Source organism: Balaenoptera musculus, chromosome 13 (genome assembly GCF_009873245.2).
Source record: "Balaenoptera musculus isolate JJ_BM4_2016_0621 chromosome 13, mBalMus1.pri.v3, whole genome shotgun sequence".
NCBI lineage: Eukaryota > Metazoa > Chordata > Mammalia > Artiodactyla > Balaenopteridae > Balaenoptera > Balaenoptera musculus.
Genome location: NC_045797.1, coordinates 31,644,938 through 31,670,877, shown reverse-complemented (window position 1 = coordinate 31,670,877; position 25,940 = coordinate 31,644,938). Strand labels below are relative to the sequence as shown.

Genomic DNA, 25,940 nt, shown 5'->3' with positions numbered 1-25,940 from the left:
TGTATCAGACCAATAAGTCAAGATCAAGAAGTCAAATGAGAAAAACCACACAACCCCTAAATAGATGGCTGAAAAGAGCATTTGATAAAATTCAAAACTCATTTCAGATATAAAAAGGTTTTTTAAAAAACGGAATAAAATGATAATTTCTCAGAATATTTTATTTTATATGGATATGAATATTTTGATTACAAAAGCTATATGGGTATATAGTTGGAAATTTGGAGGATACAGAAAATCACAAAGTAGAAAATAAGAATTATCCCATCAGTAAGAAATAACCACCTAAATCCTCAATTCTTCCAGTTTTGTCTATGCATATACATTTAGAAACTCATCTAAATGCAAAATTAGTATAATAGTATTCTTTAATTAAAAATTAACAATATGTCGTGAATATTGTCCCATATTATTAAATATTAGTCTACAATGTAATTCTTAGTGGTGGCAAAATAACTTATTTTATGGACACTCTATAAGTTGTTTAACCAATTTCCTCCTGGAAATTAGTTGAGAATTTGGGCTGATTTTTCTATGTTATTATAACAAACAAGAATTAAGTGGATATCCTTGTAGACTTTTCATATATCCATCATTATTTTATTAAGACAAAGAAAAGTCTATTCAAAATAAAATACTTTTATTATGCTATCATTTAACATTGTTTTGGGATTCATAGACACTGCAAATATCTAGACGTGAAATGAAAGATATGAACTAAATTCTTGGGAAAAATTAAAGGTCTATTTCCACACTATGTTTCACACCATTCATGATTCTGGATGGGTTAAAGACTTATGTGTGAAAACGAGTTCGTAAAAATCCTAGAAGAAAGTGTAATTATCTGCATGATCTTTGGGAAGTAGGTGTTTCTTAAGCGTAGCAACAAAGACAGCACAAGGAAAAGACTGATTTAATTGCATAAATAGAAATGTCTGTACCTTAAAAACCAAAATAATAAGGTGAAAAGGCAAAAATAAACAGGAAAAATTGTAAACAACTATTCTTCCTATTTAAAATAATCTCAAATCTTATAAGAAACAGCAATAGGAAAATGAGCAAATGACGTAAATGGGCAATTTCCCAAAGAAATGTAATAACCAAAAAGCATAGGTAAAAAAGTCCACTCAGTTATAATTAAAGACATGCAATGGAAGTTAATGAGATACCATTGTCCCCTTATCAAAATGGCAAAGATTTTCTAGAAATTCCAGTGTTAGTAAAGACTAGGGAACAGGAATTCTCATGCACAACTGGTGGAAATGAAAATCTGTACAACCTTTCTGGAGGGTAATATGCCTCTCAGAAATGCAAATTCTTTGACCCTGCATTTCTAATGTAGGGGTTTATAATAGTGATGTGGAAACAATGCCCAGTGGTAGGGGCTAAGTTATGTGAGGCAACTTTTATATATCTATCTGATAGAATATAATTCAGCTGTTGATGCCCTAAATTAATACTTTTTGAAATTGAAAGATGCCCATAATATAATTGCTTCGAAAAAAGCAGTTAACAGCAGAGGATGATTTATATGCTAATCCTATTCTTGAGGGGAAAAGAACAATGAATCTGTAATTTATGGGAAAAGGCTTGGAAAGAAATACACAGAGGTGTTAACTGAGTTATCTCTGAGTACCGGAGTTACACATAACTTTTACTTTTCTTCTTTCTCTATGACTAAAATATAAATTAGTTGTAAATTTAAAAAGAACACACATACACTACGATTCCTAAAAAACTCAAAAAACAAAAATCACTCCAGTAATCTTAGAGCAATCAGATGAAAAATGCCCTCATGTATACTGTTGATGTGTACGTTTGGTGCAGCCTTTCTAGAAAGCAATTTGGCCAGATTTCTAAAAGCCAAAAGATATCATATCCAGAATGACCCAGTCATTCTGGTTTTAAGAAGCTATCCAAAAGAAATAATAAGATATATGCAGTACTATTTGTAATGAGAAACATTAGACCAAATGTCCAACAAAGGAGGATGATTAAGTAAATTATGGGACCCTCTATGATGCACCCTTGTATATGCTCTTCCAGGGGACCCTGGGGTTCAGGAGAAGGCAGTCTATGCAGTTTTTCCTCTGAGTTCTCAGAAAGGTCTGTCTAGCTCTAACAGTATAATGCCCTGTAAGTCCATGACCTAGCTTCCTATAACTCATTCCAAAAGTTTCTTTGTCAAGGAAGTTGTTTAAAACAGAATCTCAGTGAATTGCCCTCAAGTCTCTGCTACAATGATGGTTTTAGACAATCCTGGCTTAGCTGTTCCATTGCCTCATCTGCTTTCTCTGAAGTTAGAGCAGAGAGTTGTCTATCAGGGGCGAGCTGGGAAATGTTTAACCAACAGCCCTGTGGTACGGGAGTTGTTTTGGACACAGCATTTGCCAATTTCTGTTGTGTAGATACTCCCACTGTGTCTGATTCAAGCTACCAGCATCCCTGAACACAGAGTTGAGAAGGGATGTACAGTAGCGTAGCGTTAGATAGTGTTTCTACCACACAGATAGATTTGATGTAAATGACCGTTATGAACAGAAATAATAGTAAAAGAGAGCAAATACTTAGGTAAATAGAAATTTTTTTTCTTTTCTTTTATATTTATATGAGATGATGGATGATCACCAAACTTATTGTGGTGATCATTTCACGACGCTTGTGGGTCAAATAGTCGTGCTCTGCACCTTGAACTTGGACAGTACGGTATGTCAATTGTGTCTCAGGGGAATTGCAAGATAAAAAAGAAAGAGAGAATTAGAAAGTGATGAATTCTGAGTAGTACTACCTTTATTTTTAATATAAAATATTTCATTGTAAGTTTATATAATTTAACTTTTAATAATGGCTGTGAGTTATGGCACCAGAATAAAACACTATGTAGTTTTTTCAGACAGGAGGGAGTACTGCCTGGCAGGAAGATAAAGAAAGTGTCATTTCAGGGGTACCTGCCTCTCCTAAGTTCGTCTCTAAATGGTTATTTGATAGTTTCATCCAAAAATAGTGAAAATAAAATACAAAGTATGTAAATACCATTTATTTAACAGTTACTAGGTGCCAGGCTCTGTGTTAAGTGTCCTGAATATACTATCCAGCAGCACAATCTCAGGGTCATTTTTTTTCTGAGGCCACTGATATTATTTAAAGATGGCAAGGAGCATGTAGGTGGTGGTTATTTTTAAGTAATAAAATTAGAGAAGTGTAGGCAGAATTTTTTTTCTTTTCTCTTGTCCTCCTTCCCCCGGCTCCCCTCCTTCCCCTCCTTCTCCTCTTCCCCTTTCTCTCCCCCCCCCCCTTCTGCTTTCGCTTCTACTCTTTTTCTCACTCAGTCTTAGACATTTGCATTTATAGACCCCCAAGAAACATTTATTCTTTCAGGATTCTGAGCTGACCTGGGAGTTCCTTAAGACTCTTCTTTTATAGCTTTTCTGCTGCCAATCCTTTTCATCCACGATTTGTTCTAGAAACAAGACATCACTGTTTACTCAGCTCAGAATCAGACACACTACCTATGACAGCTAGTGAAATGTAAATTATGAGTAAGGAACTCTAGGACAATTAACTGTGCCCTCTCGTGCCATTACTTAAACTTTGAAAGTGTTGGTTTCCTCATCTGTAAAGTGGGAGTGGCCATCCTGCCATGTTTCTGATTTGGGGGGCTGTTCTGAGGTCTAAGGAGACGTTGCATGTGACAGTGCACTGTCAATGGTAAAGCAATGAGTGTACACGTGGTGGAAGTGACTTGGTTTTCTGATGACATATTCATGTGTAAGGTCACAAATTCCACCCTCACTCCCCCCCTCCCCCCCAACGGGTCCATGATCCTCCTCCCCTTGCCCGTTCAAGGGACATTAAGCTGATGGGTCCAGCACTTCCACTGTGATGGTGAAAAGCACAGGGTCTGAACACACTTCTGAGATGAATTACCATTCTGCCACTTACTAGCTCTGTGACATTGGACAAATCACAGAACCATTCTGATCCCGAGTTTCCTCACTTGTAAATCTGTGTAGCAATACCTTGCCTGGAGAATTGCTTAAAGGACTAAGTGAATAATACACAATCAAGGTGCTCAGCAGAGGGACAGACACCTGGAGCGTGCAGCTCAGGAGCTCTTGCTGCTACTAAGTGCTGCATCGCCTCAATGAACCTGTGGTTCAGTCCTCAGTGCCCCCTTTGGCAGCCCGGCAGGTGGTATGGTCCCCCCAGTCTCAGCATGGCCTCCACAAAGATCAGGTGTCTGGGTTGGCAAGGAATTTTGGCTCTTGGAAAGTAGGAAGAGGCAAGTTTTGGTGACGGCACCCTCTCAGCTCATTCTCCAGTCAGAACCTTGTCTTCCTAGTCTCTTTAGGCACCTTGCTTGCTCTCACATAGCTGCCACTTAATCTGACCAAGGTCTGAGTAGCAGAAGTGCCCCATTCGAAGCTGAGATGCCAGCTTTCCATGCTTCTCTCTGCTATCCCATCATTATCCTATCTGTCCTCCAACTTAATTTTAGTTCATAGCTGGTAATGTTTTTGCTTACCTTAAAGGCCTCGCTTTCAATCTTTCAGGGTTGCATATATCTACCAGGGAGTACAATCAAGGAGATCGCCACAAACCCAGAAGAAGCGGGGAAGTTTGTCTTTGAAGTCATTCCAGGTAGGTGACGAAATGTGGGATAGACGTGCATCACGTTCCCATGTTACTTCTGACCCCAGAAGTCAAGGCTACATTCAGGGAGTCTGTCAACCAGCTAGCCAACCAACCTAGTAAGAATGCATAAGAGTTCTGTATATAGTTAATGATCCCATACTAGTTTATTAACGACATGTGAACTTAGTGGGTGTGCATCCGGTTGAGCTCTGTAAGCATCTCACGAGCACCTGCTTGGAGCCAGGTATCCACTAGGCACTGGGATACTGATTGGAAAGTACATCATCCCTGCTCGCCAAAAGGAGCTCAACTTTGAGGGCGAGTGGGACAATAAAATGAACAGTTATATTATAAATTGAACCATGTGAAGTCACCATGTTGGTAGGTCAAAAACGGTCGACAGTCAACAGTCTCATGTGGTTCATCGTGACCTATTAAGAAATGACAACTCCGACTTACTGAGCACTTACTACATGTCAGGCGCTGTAATTTACCTATTGCACAAGTTAGCCGCATACTGGAGGGTGTCTCTTTCTAATCAAGAGTTACCTTCCTCGAATGCATCTGGGGAAAGGGGAAGTTTGTCTCAGTTTGTCTCAAGGGGAGTTTGCTTGTGTCTGTGGAAGTCTGTCACACTGAGGCTCTCCTCCCTGTCTCTTGCTCCTTCACCAGCCCCCACCCCCACAACCAGCAGGAACTACAGAGCTGCGGGTCCAGCTATGCAGCCAGATTGCTGCTGCCATGCTGACACAGCAGGGGAGACCAACGTCCCCTGAGTGCCCCTTGCCTTAAATTTCTTCTTACCTCTCACGCAAGGCAGCTGTGTGCATAAGAAACTTGATGGCAAAGTCAGTGTAGCAGAGAGGATAGACGTGCCCCATCTGGAGCCAGCGTGCCCAGGACCACATCCTGGCCCTGCCACTTACTATGTGTGTAATTGTGATCAATTATTTAATTTAATAATTTAATTTGATTATTTAATTTCTCTTTGCCTCTGTTTCTTTACCTGGGAAATGGGGACAATGATGATGATAGTGAAGATTAAGTAAAGAAATATATATGCCACGCTTGATGCAGTGCCAAGTGTTTGAAGTTTTGGCAATAATTAGAGGAAATTGTAATGTAGAAACCAATCCCAAAACTGGCTCTGACTGTTTATAGAAAACAAAGAAAAACAGGTGTTTTTTTTTAAAGTTCAGCTCTTCCCAAGTGGCCCCCTCATGGACACTCCCTTGCTTTTTATCTGAGGGTCTATCCATTTTTCTTCCTCCTCAGAGGAAGAACCTACTTTTCCAGTCTCTCCGTTCTGGGATAACCCCACCCTTTTCCCACAAGGTTTCTTCTATCCCTAGGATCCCTTTCCCAGCACAATTCAAGGGATGTGACCATTCATGATGACACATGTCCCAAAACCTGATTTTTCAATCTGGGGTGACCCTGCTGAGAGCTCCAACTGCAAATTTACTGTGGACTTTGCAGTAACTTGAAGACTGCTGTTACTGAAGGATGAAGATTTGTTCTCTCATTATCACTCACACTAACAGCTGTCTCCTGGGCTGCTGGGGGAATTCTTGGACAGATTCACACATGTGTGTACGTGCACATGCACACACTCAACTCATAAGGACAAACAACAATTCTAAAGCAATAGTAAGGCAGGGAACCATTTTCCTAAAGACACCATCATTCTCAAGGTTCCACCTAACCTAAAATGAGACAACCCTTTATGTTATGATGTAGAGAATTTTCAGTTCCTCTTTTTGTCATCCTCTTGTGCAAGACAATTCTCAGGGGCCAGCGCTGGCATAAGAAATGGCCTTCCTAATCGGGGCCCCCTCTCTGTGATCACCAGTTTTAGCTGCACAAAGGCCATAGAGAAGAATTCGGTTGTTGTTATGCTGTTTTTCTTTATTTGGAGCAGGCAAAAATTTGAGGCAAGCTTCTCCCTCCCTAACTACCTCAAGCAGCATAATTATCTGTTCTCTCACCCAAAGGGAGTCATCAGGGATGGGGGATTTATTCCTTCTGTAGGATATGTAGCATTTAATTGTCATACTGCCTTCTGAAATGTTACACCAAAATTATTGAGCACCTGCTATGAGCCGGGCACTATTGTAGGAACTGGGGATCCAGCAACGAACAAAACAGCCTGTATGCAGCTTACAGTCAATGGGAAGAGACTGAAAACAAACCAAATAAATGAGAACGTTGTATAGTTTCATTATGGGAGAAGTACTATGGGAAGAAAGCAAAGAAAGAGAAAGTACTGGATGAGGTGGGGATGGCAACTGTTGATTTGTCATTTGAAATAGAGCGGGAAGAATAGACATCATTGAGAAGGTGACCTTTGAGCCAAGATCGAAGGAAGTGAAGGCGTGAGCCAAGTGCACATCTGGAGGAAGAGCATTCCAGGAAGGGGAACAGCCAGTGCAAAGTCTCTGAGCCTATTTCTTGTGTTCAGGAAACGTCAAGGAGGCCAAGGTGGTTACAGTGAAGTGCTGAGAAGGGAGAAGAGTAGGTGATTTGGTCAGGGGTGGGCATAGGTTTTACAGGCACTGGTAGGCAACTGTAAAAAGTTTAGTTTTTGTGCTAGAAGGATGGAAAGCCATTGGGAGGTTTTGAGCAGAGAAGTAACATGATCTGACTTTTGTTTTAAAACTCTTTTGAGTTGAGACTAAAAAGGAGCAAAGACGGAGCAGGAACACCAGTGAGGAGTTTATTGTAATTATCCAAGTCAGAGATAGTAACAATGAAGGGGGTGAGAAATGATCAATCTCTGGACACATTTTGAAGGTAGAGAGGACTTCATCTGCTGATGGATTGGATGTAGGAAAGAGAAGTCAAGGTTGACTCTAAGGTTTTCACGCAAACAACAGGAAGGATGGCTTTCCTGAGATTTGTGCATGTGACCAGTTTTGGGTGGAAGATCAGGGCTTTAGCTTTGGACGTATTAAGTAATTAATTCAATTTTAATGATAAGGAAACCAATGTTCAGGATAATTTAGCTACTGCTGTGATAGAGGTGATGATAGGATGTTAAGGGATTTAGAAAAGGGAGTCCCCACTCCATCTGGAGTGGGAGAAGGAGGTTTGAAGGAAGGGTCCTTAGAGAAGACAACATTTGCACTAGGTTTTAAAGGATGGATAGGAGTTCCTTAGGCAGGGGAAGAAAAGAAGGGAGGTTCCTTTCTGAGAGGGGTAACAGCCCAATAGGTGACACAGGCTGAACACACTGTTTAAGTCAGAGGAAGTATGTGCCTGAGGGCAGAGATGCTGTCCATGGGCTCTGTATTAATGTCAGGCAGTTTCCCTCAAAGACAGCTCTCCCTCGCACCCCAATGTGCCCAAACATTCATTTTTTTGAAGGGTAACAAAGAATTTTCAAATTCCCTTTGGTTCTTGTCTCTTGAATCTATCTTAATATTACCCAGCCTCACCTTCCTTAGCCTTTGGGATGACTTACTTCTCAATCCATCTTGTCATCAGCTCTTCTAATCAGAAAGATCAGTCCATGGAAGTCCTGGTCATTGAGGAACATCCTGAGAGCTGGATATTTCTCAGTGGTGTTGCCATGATGGAACTAAAGGAATCTGTCAGGAATGAGAGAAAACTGAGAAGGCATGTTCTTGATAACGTAATAGACTGGCGTGTAGGCATGGTGGAGAAGGATACCAGATAAATTTTGGCCAAGGTCAAATTTGAAGCACTATGGGCTGGTGGAAACTATTGGGAGAAAGACCCACGGCCTTGCCTTGAGTTTGGTGATAACTTACTGGGTACCAATGGGCAAGGCCCTTTGCATCTCTGGGCTGCAGTTCCATTATTTGTAGAGTGGAAATGATACTAGAGCCCTACTCTATTACTAAAGGATGTTGTGTTTCCTATGGGATTCTTTAGTTCTGCCCTGAGGGCTTTTTACTGCCCATCTTACTTCTGGAAACACCCAGTTTCATAATGTTCCTCAGTGGCCAGCACTTCCATGGGCTGACACTTCTGGCCAGAAGAGCTTATGACCCAGTGATAAGATGGATTCAGAATCAGGTTGTCCCAAAGTGTAAAAGAAAGTGAGGCTGGGTAATATTAAGATAGGTTGAAGAGACTGAAAACAAAGGGACTTTGAAAGTATTTTGTTGCTGTGTAAGAAAATACAGGTTTGGGCCCAACTGGGCAGCTAGAACAGGCTCTTTTTTTTAAGCTTTTTAAAAGTTGAAGTATAGTTGATGTACAGTATTATATAAATTACAGGTGTACAATATACTGATTCACAGTTTTTGAAGGTTATACCCCATTTATGGTTATTATAAAATACTGGGTATATTCCCATGTTGTACAATATATCCCTGTAGCTTATTTTATACCCAATAGTTTGTCCCTCCTAATCCCCTACCCCTGTATTGCCCCTCCCCCATCCCTCTCCACACTGGTAACCACTAGTTTGTTCTCTATATCTGTGAGTTTGCTTCTTTTTTTGTTATATTCACTAGTTTGTTGTATTTTTTAGATATCACATATAAGCAATATCATACAGTATTTGTCTTTCTCTGACTTATTTCACTTAGCATGATGCCTTCCAAGTTCATCCATGTTGCTGCAAATGGCAAAATTTTGTTCTTTTTTGTGGCTAAGTAATATTCCATCGTATATATATACCACAACTTCTTTATCCATTCATCTGTTAATGGACACTTAGGTTGCTTCCATATCTTGGGAACTGCAAATAATGCTATGAACATTGGGGTGCATGTATCTTTTCAAATCAGTGTTTTTGTTTTTTTCAGATAAATACCCAGGAGTGGAATTGCTGGGTCATATGGTAGCAAAACAGGCTCTTTTTGAAGGAAATGCCCTGATATTTTGAGAAGAATGGGTTGATGTCCCCTAAAGCAATGTGAGATTTAATAGTATCCTGTAATTGAAAGGGATTGCTGTTATTTTCTTGTACTTTGTGAGACCTATGTTTGATGTGCCCCTTCTCCCTCTCCTCTCCTTCTCTCTCCCTATTTTTCTCTCTTTGTCACTTTCTCTTATTCTTTCTCTTGGTCTCCTCTCCCCACTCTGCCCCCTTGTCATTTCTTCCACCCTTTTGTCCATTTGATAACACCAACCCAGGACAGACTACAGATGTCTGTCTGTAATCTTGGGTTTAAAGTGAAAATGATAAAGAAAGTCCTAACAAACTTCATTTGTCCATCGGCTATGTACCGAGAGCCTACCATTTGCAATGTCTTCACGCAGGCAGGAGGGCAGTAATCCTGAACAGGAGGCACTGATTCATAAGAAAGGCATACGGTGCTCATTGCCCCTCCCTCCTGAGTTGCTGTTCCCTCCTCCAACCCCACAGCTGAGCTCAGGGTAGCCTAGGAAGTTATCCATGATGGGCGTGATGGACTTCGCTTTCAGAATCGTATGGGCTGAGCCTGTCTCCTCTTGTACTGACACCGCCCCTTAAACTTCCTCTTAATTTTTGATAGGAAATGGCTTCTGTCCTCCATGGGGACAGATCTCAGCCCAAATCATCTCAGTTGCAAACCACTGAGTTCAATGATTTGTGTATAGGATTAGAGCTCCAGCAAAAACAATAAAGGTGCGTAGATACTCAGTTCTGCTGAGGAAAAGTAGATGCTTTTGTGCTGTTTGACTGCTTGTTTAATTGGACCAAAGAAGCAATTCAGGCTCAGCTTCCCCTCGCTGCCCCTTGCCCTGGCCCCTGACCAATGTATGACCTTCATTAGTGTTACTTCTTCCTCCAGCCTCATGTGACCAGAGTCGCACGGGACAGGACTCCTATGTCCTCATGGCCAGCTCCCAGGCGGAAATGGAGGAGTGGGTTAAATTCCTTAGGAGAGTCGCTGGCACACCCTCTGGAGGTAAGGACTCCTGCAGGCTTTCCTGGACAGGTGTCTGTGACATCTCAAGGATGGGAAGGAGGTAGATTCAGACAAGAGCTTTCCTTGAACAGTGTTCAAAGAAGACCACCAGAAGACAACTCCGAGGCCATGCTTATTGCCAAGGCTCTAACTTCCTTCCCTGGGTGATGTCAAAGCCAACTCCAGATTAGCTGGAAGGACTGCAAGCCCTTTGCCCTCATTGGCAAATGTGTGTGATGCCCTGAAGCAGTCCTTTCTCCTCTCTGGACACAGTGCTCTCATCTGTAAAACGAACGGGTTGGACCAGCTGACCCCGGTTCCTGGCAGCACTAACCTTCAGTGGTACCAAGAGCCTGCCCAGTTATGGGGGTTTGGGAACCCAAGAAGGTTGATGGCAAGATCTATGCTGAAAGCATAAGTTAGGCTGATCAGCACAGGAAACTAAAGCTGCTGTCCAGAATTGGGGTAGTCATAAGGGGGGAGAGGTTCCAGAATTGTGTCTGCTGTCTTACAGGTACACAGTGAATTCAGGGTTGAACACTTTTCTGGGTTACTAGTGTTTGAGTTTATAAGCTCAAGTTCAAGGTTACAAGCTCAAGTGTTTGAGCTCTCTGAGAACACCTGGTGTTGTGTCCACACTACAGGAGGGCCCTGCCTGTGAATAACTAATGTGAAAAAAATCTGAAATTAACCAACAGGTGAATCCAGTATGTGTTTTTTCCTTTCATAAAAATATGAAAGAACTGATGACACAATCTCAAGTGACCATTTTCCTTCAACTTTTTTAGGAACACACTCATTTGTGTCAACTCCAGGATAACAGTATAATTTATGATTATTTATCAGTTATGCTGCCTGTTATTTTGGAAATTATTCAGGGGGGGCTGTTATAGCTCAAATATTAAATATTTATTTGATTGCCCAATAGTTTCTCTCAAAAATTATGAACATCTTAACAATTTTGTGGACATTGGAAAAAATATAGGAAAATAATCACTCCTAAAACGACCAGAGGTGTTTTTATATTTTCCTTTCAGCTGGTGTTCATGTATACATACTTGTTTCTCAGGATGACAAACACAGGATTTATGCAGTTCAACACCTTTTATTTTCTAGCTTAATTTTCCCAAAGGGCTGTACAATCTTAATGGATAAATTTTATCCAAATGATGTTAAGCAAGAAAGAGGTATTTACTGGGCAGGTGCAAGCTACTCCAAGAAACCAAGGGCAGGAACTTCCAGGAAGACTGAAGGGACTGGGGCTGAGAACTGATCAACATGAGCTTATCCTGCCAGTTTCCCTGGGGCCACACAGATTCCCATTCCGCTTTTCTCTGCCTGCCTGTTTTTCTCTAGTTAACAGCCCTCTAGCGCTCACGCCTGTCCCAGACACTGCTGTGCCAGCCCCAGCTTTCCCATATTTATCCCTGGAGTACCAGCAGAGGCTGAGCTCAGCCTCTACTGCCGCCCCATTCCAAACTCCTGGCTCAGTTGCGGTCAGGATCTGGGGCAGGGAGGAAGTCCTGTGGCCAGTGACCTGCCCAGGAGGGGGTGCGAGAAAAGAAGTGACTTGGATGGGATAGCCTAATTTGAGTGCCTGCCTCATACAAATAGCTGCAACCTATTACAAAAAAAGAGGAGAGTAGTTTCATTAGCCATTTCCCAATTCCTAAACGCAGTATTTTTTATGGTGCTAATCAGGTTGAGATGAGGGGTTTATTTATTAAAACTCTGTTATGTGCTGCTCAGCCTGGATGGTCTGACCTGTGACCTTCCTTATTGCCCTGGATTGTGAGATGGCTGACATTTTCTGTTTTCCCTGGTCCAGTGCTTTAGGCTGTCTGCAGTGACAAGGGTAGCACATGTCGTCTAAATTATGCACCTGTTCTGAGTCAAAATGCTGTGGAGGCACTGTGCGTACCAGCATCTATGCCCCTTGTGGCGCTCTGCTCAGCCATGTCAGGGCGAACCGCTGCAATGGTCATAACCCACATGGGGATTTCTCCCTCACCCCACTCGGAGGCCCCCACCATCAGAAGCAAGTCAAGCGTAAGTCCTGTAGGCAGAGGAAAGTCCAAGGGAGGAGAGATAAGAGTCCAGCACTATTTATGTATTCAAAGAACAAGGTCTGGATTTGATGTGGCATCTCAGATTGAACCAAAATCAGACATCTCAGGATGAGAAGGCATTTTAAGACAGCAGAGTCCAGTCTGAGGTCTTGGGACCAGTCAGACATTTGCTCTTCCTGTTTGTAAGTCAGGAAACTTGAGTCCTGAGGAAGTAAATGATTTGTCCAAGGGGCCCAGCTGTCGAGGGGCAGGCCTGGGGCTCCTGCCTCCGGGGAGGCCCTCTTTCGCCTTGTAAAGTGCCTCTGATCTGGGTCTACTAGATTGGCAGGGCGTGCCCCCTCGCATGCTGGAAAGTCACTGAGGTATGTTGTTGCTGTCTTTTTTTCAGCTCTTCATGAAACTTTCTATGACTTTTCCCACCCAGAACCTACCCACTTCTCACCACCTCTGTTACTTGCCATTCTGGTTGAGGCGCCAGACTGCCTTGTTTGAATTGCAGCAGTGGTCTCCAAACTCTCTCCACGCTTCCAGGCTCGCCTTCTTGTAGTCTGTTTTCAACAGAGAGAAGAGTGAGCTTATTAAACCTGTCATCTCAAGACCTTCTCTGCTCATTACTGTCCAATAGCTTCCTTTCTCTCTCAGAGGAAGAGTCAGAAGCCTTATAATGACTCCACGCACAATCTGCCCCCACCCCCATGACCTCTCTGACCTTGTTTTCTAGAACCTTCTCCAGTGCTCATTTCACTCCAGCTTCATCAGCCTCCTTGCTCTTCCCCAGACACCCTAGGTACATTCCTGCCTCACGGCCCTTGCACTTGCTGCTTCCTCTGTCTGGAACCCTCCTTCCCCAGGGTGCTGCACGGCTTGGTCCCTTGCTTTCCTCAGGTCTTTGCTCAAACTTCACTTCAGTGAGCCTTCCCCTGATCGTCCCGTTTGACACTGAACCCCTTCCCCACCAAGTCATTCTCATGACAATTCTGCAGAGCTGAGGCTTCCTCCTGCCCCGACTCCTTTTCTGGCTCCCCTGATGGGAGAGAGGGTCCACATGGTCCCCGTGGCATACCTAACTTCTTCCCCTCGGCTCCTTCTGCCTCTGAGCTGACTCTGAACACGCCTCTTACCTTGTCCGATTTGATTCTGGGACCGATTCCAGTGGGTGTGTGCTGGGGAGAGGGGGAGGGTTCCCCACGCGTCTAAGCAATTCTTGGACACCAGCTAGGTGTTCTACAATTTAACTCAATTTTGATACTATCTACCTGGAGATAGCTTCAGATTTCACAGGTTAATGGCTCAGTCCTACAAGACTGCCCTCATATGCCTATGGCAAGTCCAGATTGTACCCTGTGCGTCTGACCAACCAGCTACAGATTGGAAGTTCCACAACCCCCTCCTTGGGTTCAAATAATTTGCTAGAGTGGCTCACAGAACACAGGAAACCAGTTTACTTACTAGATTACTGGCTTATTATAGTAGAACAAAGCTCTGGAACAGCCAGATAGAAGAGATGCATAGAGAAGGTATGTGGAACGGGCACGGAACTTGCATGCCCTCCCCCAGCGCCATTCTACCTGCACCTCCTTGTGTTCACCAACCCGGAAGCTCTCTGAACACATCCTTTTGGGCTTTTCTGCAGGCTTTAGTACATAGGCACGATTGATTAAATCATTGGCCACTGGTGATTGAACTCAATCGCCAGCCCCTCGCCCCTCCCTGGTGGGTGGGGCTGAAAGTTCCAAACTAATAATCACATTGGTTGGTTGGTTGATTCCCGTGGCAACCAGCCCCCATCCTTAGCTGGGATCCAAAAATTACCTCTTTAACATAACGAAAGACACTTTATCGCTCTCATCGCAGGAAATTTGAAGAGTTTTAGGAACCCTGTGCCAGGAAATGGGTGGAAGACGAAAAAATATTTCTTATTATACATCACAATATTGCACATTGGAGAGCAGCTCTTTGGCGCTCCTTGGTGTTCCAGCCTTTTCCTTCCTAGACAGCCAATTTATCTCTCTCTCTCTCACTCCCTTTTTTTTTTTTCTTTCTTTCTTTTTTTTTTTTTCCTACCTTTTCTTAAGGGCCCAGCTGGAAAGGTTAATTTTTTCCCAGAAGTTCTGGATGCAATTCTAAGTTGTCCCGAATTACGAAGGAGAAAGGGAAGGGAGGTGATCACACCTCAACTTCAGGTGACTTGTTCCCAGGCTCCCAGCTGCCCACTTTCTCCAAACCACCTCCCCCTTTTAGTAAGAGGGCTCTGCCTTCCCTGGATCTCAGCATTGAAACCTGATCTCCGTCCCATCCCCAGGAGGCTGGCAGCCATATTGCAAATTGTTACTCAGTCGGGACCTGCTTTGCCTCCTTCCTGCGGAGGATGGCCTTTGAAGTTTTCCTTGGGCCATCACCGGGTGCAGAAGCACTGCACTCAATTATGCGTAGCTCTGCTCCACCCAACCAGGTTGAAAGACCCTGGGGCAGGTCTCATGGTTTAAGCGTCTTTGTGTGTTTGCCAGCACTAGGCATGGTTCATGTAAATATGGAATTGTTCTATGCCTCAGGTTCCTTTTCTCCCTCTCATTTCTTTAGGTCTCTGCAGCCTTCAGAGCAAGATTTCACAACCCACAGCCCAGCGTAGCCTGTGGGAGTGTGGTCTCTGTGATTCACTGTTACCTCATGTGTCTTGCTTCTTTCTCTCTGGCTAAATGGGACATTACGAGGCATGATTTTTATTTATTTTCATTAATTCCCTCACCTCCCTTCCCCTGAGATCCTAACACCAGACGGATACTTATTTATTCATTTACTCAACAAATATTTCTTGAGCATGTGTCACGTGCCAGGCACGGCCCCAGCACTGGGAGTACAACGGTGAGAGAGAGAAGAAGAGAGAAAAAAAGAAAAGGCAAAGTCTCTACTTTCAAGGAGCTCACAGTCTAGCAGGAGACACAGAAAGGAAACAAAAACCCCAAGGAAAACCATAAAATTACAACTGCGAAAAGTACCATGAAGAAAAAAACTCATGGTGCTATGTAAGGGGAAAAAAAATGTCGTTGTTAAGAAGTTCAGGGAAGGCGTCCCTGAGCTAGTGATGATTAAGCTTCTATCTGAAAAGCCAGTAGAGGCCAGCTAGGCAGAGAAGGGGGAAGAGGAGCAGTGTCCCAGTCAGAGGAATAGCATGTGCAGAGGTCCTGTGGCAGAAAGGAGAATGGGCTCTGGAGTGAGAGGAAGGCGAGAACAGTGGAGATAGCTATGTTAAAGATGTGGGTCTTCATCCTAAAGTGGCTTGGATAAGGGTGGGGGTGGTGGAGATGGAGAGAAGTAAACAGGCTTGCTTGTTTCTGTGGTAGCATTGCCAGGACATAGGAGTGAATTTGACATGGAAGGAGACTGTGGTGTCACAGATGAGTCCTCCTTTCCTAGGAGCACATGGAAGGGTGAACTTGGTTGGCAGCATCACACTGCCCAGGACCCTTCCTGGCAGTCCTTCCCTGCCCCTGCCTATCCTGCCCATGAGGCTGAGAGTCCATTTCAAGTCTCCTGGGCATGTCTAGTTGGCCTGCTGCACTCTTTGCTGAATCTTCTCAATGGGAGGGGGGAAATCATCTCATTTTACCCAGCAACCCACCTCCAAGATCCTTCTCTCTGAATGCTCCACTGAGCCACATGCAACTCAGTCATTTCCAGGGAAGGGTAGGCTGGCTTCATCAGCGCTAAGTGAAATCCTGTGTTCCTGCCAGAGGCTGTGATATATGGAACGACGTTGGTAAGGGCTGTGTGTGGGATTTTTTTTTTTTTTTAACCCACCTCCCTGGTATTCCTTGAATGGCAGTTGACAATTCGCTGCTAAGTAAAAGGAGGCATTTATTTTTATTGCGGGGGCCTTGACAGCTTTATGTTCACTCTTTAAAAGCCGAGAGTCATGTGTGTAAAGGTGAGTGGGGAGGAGAAGTAGTGTGGGAAGGAGGAAGGGAGGGCCGGGGCAGGTGCCGACACATCCCATGGTTTCAGTGCCGGAATCTGAACCTGAAGCAGTATTGACAAGCATGTGTTGATCTGGAAGCAAGAGGGGACGGTTCTTGCAGCTTGGGGAGGAGGGAAGGTCTGAGCCTGGCCCAGCAGAAAGTACGATTCCTCGGCCCCCGCCATGCCTCATATTCCCAGGATGCCGCGGTGGGAACCGGGCTGTGGCTTTCCTGCCCTGGCACTGCTCTTTTGCTGGAATTTCAGGAAGAAAACCCCCAAGCTCCAAAAGAAAGGTATTTCTTTCCTATTTTGGGATTCAATTCTTCCATGAAAAGAAAGACACTTCGCCCAGCTCCCCTTCCCTCTCCTGTCTGAGGGGGGCATGCTCCTGGGACTGAACCTCTGGGGACGGGGCCAGTGCGGAGAGGGAGGAGAGGGGCAGGGCGGGCTCTCGGTGACCTGGGCTGGACTGGAGGTGGGGTGGGAGGGGCTCTTGTCCTGAATCCAAGAGTGTTGGAGCGATGATGAAGTAGGAGCTAGATTAGAAAGGAGGTGACAGCTAATTTTTGCTTAACGGAACCAACACAGTGTTCTGGGGTTTTCCAGCAAATCTGGGGAGAGGGCTTAAGAAGTAAAGAATGGAGGATGGCTTGTGAGCAGAAACTGCGCAGCTTACCCCTCTCTCTCTTCCCTTGAGCCTTGCTGCCGTCTGAAATTTCACCTAGACAATTTTATTCCACTGAGTTTAAACAAGAAAGATTAAAGTACCGATTTTAGAATCACAGGGCAAATATGACCTTGGACAGATTCCTAATCTGAGTCTCAGTTTTCTCATCTGTAAAATGGAACAATTGTAGGGTTCTTATGAGGACTAAATGAGAGCACACATGAAAGCTTTTAGGGTAGTCTGTCATACATTAGCTTAATTAATTAAATGTATTAATAATTAGATTACATATTATAATTAATTAAGAGTTGTACCTGTTTAGATGGAAATGCGTCTGTTAATGGTGACGGGTCCAAAGTGATGAGGAGTTCCGGGTGGATGAGTGGCTGGCAGAGGTTAAAAAGAGCAGTAGGGCACTAGTTCCCTAAAGGACTGAGTGCAAGCTAGGAGGGCATGGCACAGAAAGGGGAGCTGGGTTTCACCTCTTGGAATCCTTGGGGTGGGAAATGGTCGTTGAGTACCTGTCTACTGTCTTCCTCCTTCACTGGTCCCTTCCCTAGTTTCCCTGGATTTTTTGGTTCATCTATTCCCTTATATTTAGGCTCTTTCATGTCCACCCAGGATCAAAGGGTAGCAATCAGGATCCAGAAGTCAGCGGTAGGTAGAACTCACGATTGGGTCTTTGGAGTTCCAGGGATGTTTTGGATTCCGAATTCATCATATGCGATGTGAGATGAAAAGTGACCAACCCTGACCTAGACAAACTGAACAAACAAGGATGCCCTTTCTCTCATGTTAGAAGGGACCTGTGGGTCCTGATGTCTCTAGAGCAGGTCGTGGCCATTTCTTGGTAAGAATAACTTGGACTGATTTCTAGGCTGGAGATGGAAAGTTTGGAGTCTTTATCATACGGGTGATATTTAAAGCTGTGAGATTATGCAGTAGATGCAGATGCAGAAGGAAAGGCCTGAGACACTGCAACCTTTAGAGGACAAGGAGGAAGGAGGAATCATCCAAGGAGGCAGGGAACGAGAGGCCAAAGAAATAAATGGAGAACCAAAAGTCATGTGAGGAGTTGTCTCAAGAAGGAGGGGTGATTTGCTGGGTCACATGTTGCTGATGGAGCAGTTCAGATAAAGACTAAGAATTTGACCCTGGATTTTAAAAATGTAGAGGCCATTGATTTCTTTGACAAGCCCAAGTTTGAGGAAATGCTGAGCAGAGTACGTTTAGGAGAGAAGGGACGGGCAACAGGAGGAATGGAAGACAGCAGGTAACAGCACTTTGAGAACTAGTCTGTCATGTGGCAGGCTCTGTGCCAGGAGGTAAAAATAGATGGTGAGCCAGGCGGGCTGTCTGTCTCCGAGGAGCCCACAGTCCAGTGGAAGAGAGATGCTTAACTAAATCATCATAAAGGGACACGAGAAGTGATGAAGTATGCACACGGTGCGCCACGAGCACAGCAGAGGGAGCAACAAATTCCCTCTTAGAAGAAGGTGTTTGAGTTCAGGCTGCAGGAAAATCAGGTTTCCAGGTGGGGAGGAGGGAGGGATTTCAATCCAGAGTTTTTAAGAGAAAGACTATTTTTCCTTCTTTCTATCATAATCTCCAGCTACCAAAGAAGCTGGTCCACAGCAGACGCTCAGTCTATATTTGCCAAATGATTTCATGAGTTCCAGTGGAAGGAATTTGCAAGAAAAAGAATTGCAAAAGAAACCATTACAATAATGTGGACAGTACGAGCGAGGATAGAGAAGAGAAACAGTTTAAAGGGGACTTAAAAGGTCCTGATCTGTTAAGAAGGAAGGAGGGTTGTTGCAGATACTTCTAATGCTAATAATTTTGCTAACTGGATTAGTTGAGGGCGGGTATCTTGCGTTAATGGCTTTGTACTCTCAAGGCCTAGGAAAGTGCCTGCTGCTTGACTGCTTGATTGACTGAAAGCTATTGTCTGTGGGGAAGTGTGTAGGAGAAGCAGTGATATGGGACAGTTGGGATGAGAGTGAGATTGTAGAAGACAGTGGGAGACAGTGGGAGAACTGCCATCAGATGTTGGGCTTATAGGCACAGAAGAGGGACAGAAAGAAATGAGGGAGATAGAAATGATATATATAGAGAGATTGGACCAGGTATGCAGATTTATGTGTCAGTTTATAGGTGATATCCAAATGCATGGAGTTGTATGAACTTTCCCAAGGATAACATCTAGAGTGAGGAGAAGTCTGAGTTGGAATGCTAGGAAATGACACACTGAAGGGGCAGGTGGAGGAAGGGCAAGTACAGGAGCCTGCAGAGGAGGCTGCAGAGAGATGAGACTAGAATGAGGGTGGACAGTTTCACAGCCACATAAGGAGAAAGTCTTGAGGAAGGAAGGAGAATCAATACCATCAGAGTCTTCAGAGAAGACCAGTAGAGTGTGGAATGAACATAGGTCAGATCTGGCCACTAGGAGGGCACGAGAAATCTTAGTGAGCAGATTGGATGGGAAGATGCAGCTTGTGAAACCAGGTTGAGATGGATTGAGAGTTTACATGAATAACAAGGGAAACAGTAGAGGCTATGAGGGTGGATGACTCTTTCCAGAAACAGACATGTTTTTCTATGAGCATATTGGTGAAGAGAAAAAGGCAGGTATTAGTTGATTGCATGAGAGCAGGGGTGGGAGATGATTCTTTAATAAATTGGTAAAGATTTAGACTCACATGCTCTTTCAATCTAAGATATAAAAGAGGAGTGAAAACCTAGAAGACGTGGAAAAGGATGGAACCCACAGTTCAAGAAACATCATCTTAGAGGAAAGCATAGGGTAATTTTCTTCCCCTGAGAGAGGACAGGCAGATGGACAGAGGAGGAAGGATAGGAGAGACAGAGACTGGAGATCAGGGGGTTCTCTCATGATGCTCTTCATTTGGGGAGATAAGGGAAGGAGGAGACAAGATCACCTGCTGAGGCAGAGGGGAGGGGATTGCGTGGTGAAGATTTGGACTGAAGGTCTTATGGAGATCGGTATGCTCTGTACCTCTGTGGCCTGAGAAAGGCATGGAGGGGGTGGTAGAGATGCTGGACGGAAAAGGAATGTTGGAAAATGAGTGTCCCGGGGAGAATGACATTGAAAGGCCTGACTGTGGGCATGGGAGGAAGAGAAGATGAACACAGGACACGGCTGAGAGACTCGCTTGAGGAGAAAAGCTGGTGGACTGACTGTGCAGAGGGCTGGAAGAAGGAACTTGATTCCAGATCGTCTGCCTTGGGACCTCAGAGATGGAGCTCATGTTTGACAGCTCTGACGTCCCCATGAACACCGTTCCATTGTGTTTGCAGTATCTTTCTCCATGGGGATCCAGTGAGCTCTTTGAGCCCAAGTTTCAACTGCTCTGAAACACATCTGCTTCTTCTTTTGAGGTGCCCTCCCTGGACCCCTCAAAGGGAATTTTACAAATGCCTCCTCGTCTATGTTTTGAGTCAGATCATTTTAATCATTTCCTTCCAGTTTGGTGAAAATATCTATCTAGGTCCTTTCACAGACAAACAGAAACCTAATGCTGTATAGTTCCTCACATCCTCTAATTGTTTCTCATTATTTTGCATGGAGTCCTTTCATTTTCATAACTTGGTAGTAAGCTAATTGAAAGCGAGAACCACATCTTACAGTCCCTCCTTTTCTGTATAACCCATTCCACGTGACCTGCTGTTAACACATGCTGGGCACTCAACAGATGTTAGTGTGAAGCTGAATTCATTTACTGATGGGGTCCCTACTATTGTTTAAACTATAGAAATGCCCAAATTGTCATGAATCACGGAAAGCACTTGCTTAAAGATTACATAATTGATTAAGTAATTCAGCAAAACTGGTTGACTATCTACCTTGGGCCAGGCCCCATGCTAAACACGATAATGACAAGAGAACCCTCCCCATATTCCCGGCCTCAGGAAGCCTACAGTCTTGCAGAGGGCACAGTACTTACAAATGATAATAGCACAGTGGAAAAGGGATTGGGATATTACAGAAGGGATACAGGTGCACAGAGTGGCAATGGAGCCCCTCGGGCTGGGTCAGGGAAGACTTGGCAGAGGTGATGATATTGAGTCGGGACAAGGAACACATAGAATCTTAGTAGACAGGGAGGGGAGAGATGAACAGACTGCCTCAGCAAGGGCATGAGGACTGGAGAGCACTGTGGGCTTTGAGATCATCAGGTTGAGGTGCCAGATCAGGCAGAAAGGAAGGTAGGAGCCAATACAAATGCCAACCTGGTTTTCAAATTTTAGCCACAGGAATATTTAAGCAAACAGTCTCACTGAAATGCTGTAAGTAAAACAGACAACAGCCCAGCAGGTCGGGTTGGAGTAGGGAGGACAGAGGCCCACCTGCTCAGCTCCTCTGAAATGCTCTCACCTCTCAGCCTCTGAGGGGCCTCTGAGGAACCCCTGGAGTTTTGAGGGGTAATTTGAAAATCACTGCTGTGGCAAATGGGGAAGAAGTGGGTGACTATTAAAAACAAGGACAAACGTGCTCAGGTAGACCAGTTGTTTAAGTAGCAGGAGGGTTTTGAACAATTACAGGAGAGGAGACCACAGCAGGGGGAGGTGAGAGAGGAGTCCAGCCTGGCCTAGGGCAGTGGGAAGTGGGGAGGACACGGTCGATTCCAGAGAGATAGCTGCAGCTCTTTACATGTGGCATCCGCGTTAATTAGAGACTGGATAAAGGGGACCAACCAGAGAGAATCATGGGGAAAACCAAAGGGCTTTGGGAACAGTGTCCTAGCGACTGGAGTGGTCAGTGTAACAGAGCCCTAATTATGCCAGAGAGAAAGCCAGGCAGGACAGAGCTGAAACCATGACTGTCTTCTGAATCTCCAGGACACAAAGGGCATGGGGCCCTGGGGTCCCATGGGGCCCAGCCAACCAGTGTCCTGATTTATAAACTAACCTTGTTACACTGCTGGGGTGGGGAAATTATAGAGCCAAGTGCTGGCAGGGCTCGGTGGAGCTGGTCCACACATGCTGGAGGGAGGGTAGGGAAGGGAGGGAGGGAGGGAAGGGAGGAAAGGGAAGGAAGGAGGGAGGGAATTACACTGAAGGCAGTGTAATTTGGAAAAATATTTTTGGAAAGCAATTTGCATACTGTAGTCACTAAAATGTTCCAACCACTTGAACTAGTAATTCTACATGTGGGGATTGGCCCTAAGGAAATAGTCCAAAAGAAGGAAAAGCCTATGTTCATCCATCCAAATGTTAATTAATCAATTAAGCAATTAATTAGGAATTACACATTGCACTATATACATTCCAGGAACTCTGCTAGGGGGGTGGCCATGTTCGCTGTGGCAATGCTCATAATAGTAGAGCCCGGTAAACAACGTAAATTATTTAAAATGCTGCAGTGGTTTAATACAGTATGAGACATCCGTATGATAGACTATTATGCTTTAATGCTACATGACACAAGCAGAATTCAAAATGGCCTGCTTGCTTCTCTTGAGTTTACTGCCTGGGCTTGAATTCTGACGGTACTGTGTCCTGGCACCTGACCTTGGCAAGTTCATTAGCATCTCTAAGGCTCAGTATCTTTCATAGGAAGGCGGGCACAATGAAACCAACATCTCATGGGATTCCTGTCAAGATTAAATGAGAAAAGGTGTACAAATTTAGCATGATTCCTAGCACAAAACAAGCACTCATTAAAAGTGAGTTGTCATTTTAAATATGATAAATGTGGACAAACAGAAAAAGACTGACAGACTGCTTCAAGTGGACAGCCCCCAGTTTATAGCCCCAGGAAATATATCTGTGTGATTTGTCTTCTGTGTTTTGTTTAGTATCATTGCAGAAAATCAAGAAATAGACAAAGCACTTTGACCTATCCGTTCCTCCAAGGGAAGTCAGAGTGATGGGCAAGCTCTGCTTTTTTCTCTTCCCAGCGGTGTTCGGCCAGCGCTTGGATGAGACCGTGGCCTATGAGCAGAAATTCGGCCCCCACCTGGTGCCCATCCTGGTGGAGAAGTGTGCCGAGTTCATCCTGGAGCACGGCCTGAATGAAGAGGGCATCTTCCGACTGCCTGGGCAGGACAACCTGGTGAAGCAGCTGAGAGATGCTTTTGACGCGGGGGAGCGGCCCTCCTTTGACAGGTATGCCGTCCTTGCCTCGCCTCCCCCGTGCCCTGCTTGGCTGAGAGGACCTCGCTCTACCAGTTGAGCTATGGGACTCGAATAGATGCTTCCAAAAGCCCTGGTTTGCAACAGAAAGAACCTTTTGTTTTGCTCATAACTCAGAATTTGGGAGCCTGGAACACAGTTAGAGGAGCGTTCTGATCATTTAGGCGAGAGACGATGTGAACTAGAACTAGAGCCTTGCAGGGCAGGCAAGAGGTGTTTAGGATATGGTGGGAGGGGAAGGGTGGACCAAGGGAGAAAGATGGGACTTAACTCAAGGCACGCACTTCGGAGCGGATGAGGGGTGGAGAATTGCTGAGCTGGCTGTGCCGACTCTGGGTGGTGGATAAGGCACCATGTCCATATCCAAGGGCTCCATGGTCTTCCTCAGTTTTCCAGAAATGGCCAGAGCCAGGACTTCTTGTTAACTTGGGAGACCACATTTCTGTGCAACTCTGAACTTGGTTCTGAACCCTTTGGGAGGGAGTGCATACCAACATCTTGGCGTTCTCCCAATCTCCTCTGTGGAGGTTGCCCAGTCCTGTTCGGGGCATTTCAGGCGCAACGACATTTCTTCCACCATCCCCCTCCCGCCCCTGCTGCTGCAGCCACCCTGCCAAGGTTTCCTTCTCTGCCCTGCTCAGAAGGTACAACCGCCACCCGACATTGTATACTTTCTGTCTGTTGTGCAATATTTGCCCCAGTTGCCTGCACGCGCTTGTCCTGCTGGCAAGAAAGAGCCACTGTTCTTTCCAAATCGGCAGCCCATAAACCAAGATTCAGTGAGACGGGCCTGAACTCTTCCAGTTTCCAAAGGCTGAAATCCCCCCAAGAACTTATTTACGATAGAGGACTCGGGCTGATCCTGGGAAAATCGTGAACAGCTAAGTGTGGTGCTGCGTGGACCGTCTCACCCTCCCTCTCCCTCACCTCCCACTCCAATCACCAACGATGCCCACCCTCCCTCGGAAACATCGCCGAGACCCGTCTGTTTCTCTCCATTCTCACAGCCACTGTCTTAGTTTGGCTCACCATATGTCTGTCTTTGCTGCCCTTGGCATGCAATAGGTTAACTTACCAAGGTGCGGTATTTTATCAGGAAAGCAACAGGTGAAGATGTTACTGGAACTAGAGCAGGTTATGGGCATCAAATTTAGAGAGCTTTCAGCAGGACCCTAAATCACATTTCATTATCAGGCACCGATTCAATCAAGTTCACTACTTTTATATTCACTTTTCTTTTTATGTTTTTAACTAGCTTTATGTTGATCAAAAAATACAGATGGGTTGCTGCTAAGGCAATGAGAACAGTCAGCCAGGAGGACTAGAGGTGATTGTGGGGATTGCCAAACACCTGCCCAAGGCTTCAGCTTCTGCACCTGTAAAGTCAGCCTGGGTGGTAGACTTGGAGTCTTTGATTCTGTGAAATCTTTGGGGCTGGAGGGAGGAGAGTTACCACACCTTGTCATGATAGCTCCACCTCCTAGAACTGAGGAAAAGAGTTTACACATCCAGAAATAGGAAGGGTGACCTGTGGCTCTTCGGAATCCTCCCAGGGATGACTCTTGGGTCCACGTGACCCGTGTGGGTACTCACCTAGATCCTCTACATAGGTCATGTATGCAGTTCCACCAGAGATCCCCCCAAACTGCCTCACTGGAATGAAGAAAAACAAAGGCGCTCTTACTTGGTAGATTCTACTGGATGTATCTGGCGCTCATTAAACATATAAACATTATGGGATGGCTATCCATCTACTGGGATGGATACTGACAATACACAATACACTCCCCATACCTATATTTCTGTGAGAAAAGGACAGACATGCCACATTAGAAGGTCAGTGCTACAAGGGAAGGGTAGGCAGACCACCTGAGAGGCCCTGGCTAATCTCTGATGGGTCAGGCGTTGAACTCAGAAGTTCATATAACATCATATAAGGATGTTCCATTAGGTTGGAGGAAAAACAGACTCAGGAAAAATCATGCTGGAAACTTAGATTATAAGCATGACATCTGATCTAGCTCTGTTACAATGGGGGCACAAACATTAAACCAAAAATTTAAAGACATAACTGTAGACTTTCCATTGTGTTAAATACCAAAAAATGAAAAATAGATGGTATTAATACCATCTATTTTTCATCTATTTTTCATTTCATTTCATTTTTTCATCATTTTTCATTTCAACAGGAGACTTTTGACATGGTCTGCTGGATTTAGAATGCCCCCCCCCAAAAATGACACTTAAGCTGAGACAATAAACAAGCCTGAGGACTTAGTCAGACCAAGCAGCATTATCTTCCCCCGGCAAAATGAATTGGGAAGCTTTCTGTGGGTTGCAATATTCTACGATGATTTAGATGGCTAAATGTGTTTTTTGATGATAATTTTGAAGTATCAATCCTATATGTGTGGTTACAACCCCTTTCTCTTTTCTAATGTTGGCTATTAGTTTCTCCTGATTGAACCATCTATAGAGTTTTGTGTTTTTTTTTTAATTTATTAATTTATTTTATTTATGGCTGTGTTGGGTCTTCATTTCTGTGTGAGGGCTTTCTCTTGCTGTGGCAAGCGGGGGCCACTCTTC

The 25,940-nt window shown here is 44.5% G+C and overlaps 1 protein-coding gene across 4 annotated transcripts in view; it reads left to right on the top strand.

Moving 5' to 3' along the window:
* Window positions 1-25,940, top strand: part of ARHGAP25 (Rho GTPase activating protein 25) — a 96,902-nt gene that overhangs the window by 51,606 nt on the left and 19,356 nt on the right. For 2 of the 4 annotated variants that reach the window (XM_036873882.1, XM_036873881.1), the window contains exons 3-5: window positions 4,554-4,641; window positions 10,386-10,502; window positions 23,120-23,327. In XM_036873882.1, coding sequence (XP_036729777.1) covers window positions 4,554-4,641; window positions 10,386-10,502; window positions 23,120-23,327 — 413 coding nt within the window. Of the gene's footprint in view, window positions 1-4,553; window positions 4,642-10,385; window positions 10,503-16,665; window positions 16,822-23,119; window positions 23,328-25,940 lie in introns of those variants that run through there. The other 2 variants (XM_036873883.1, XM_036873884.1) reach the window with 2 other exon arrangements.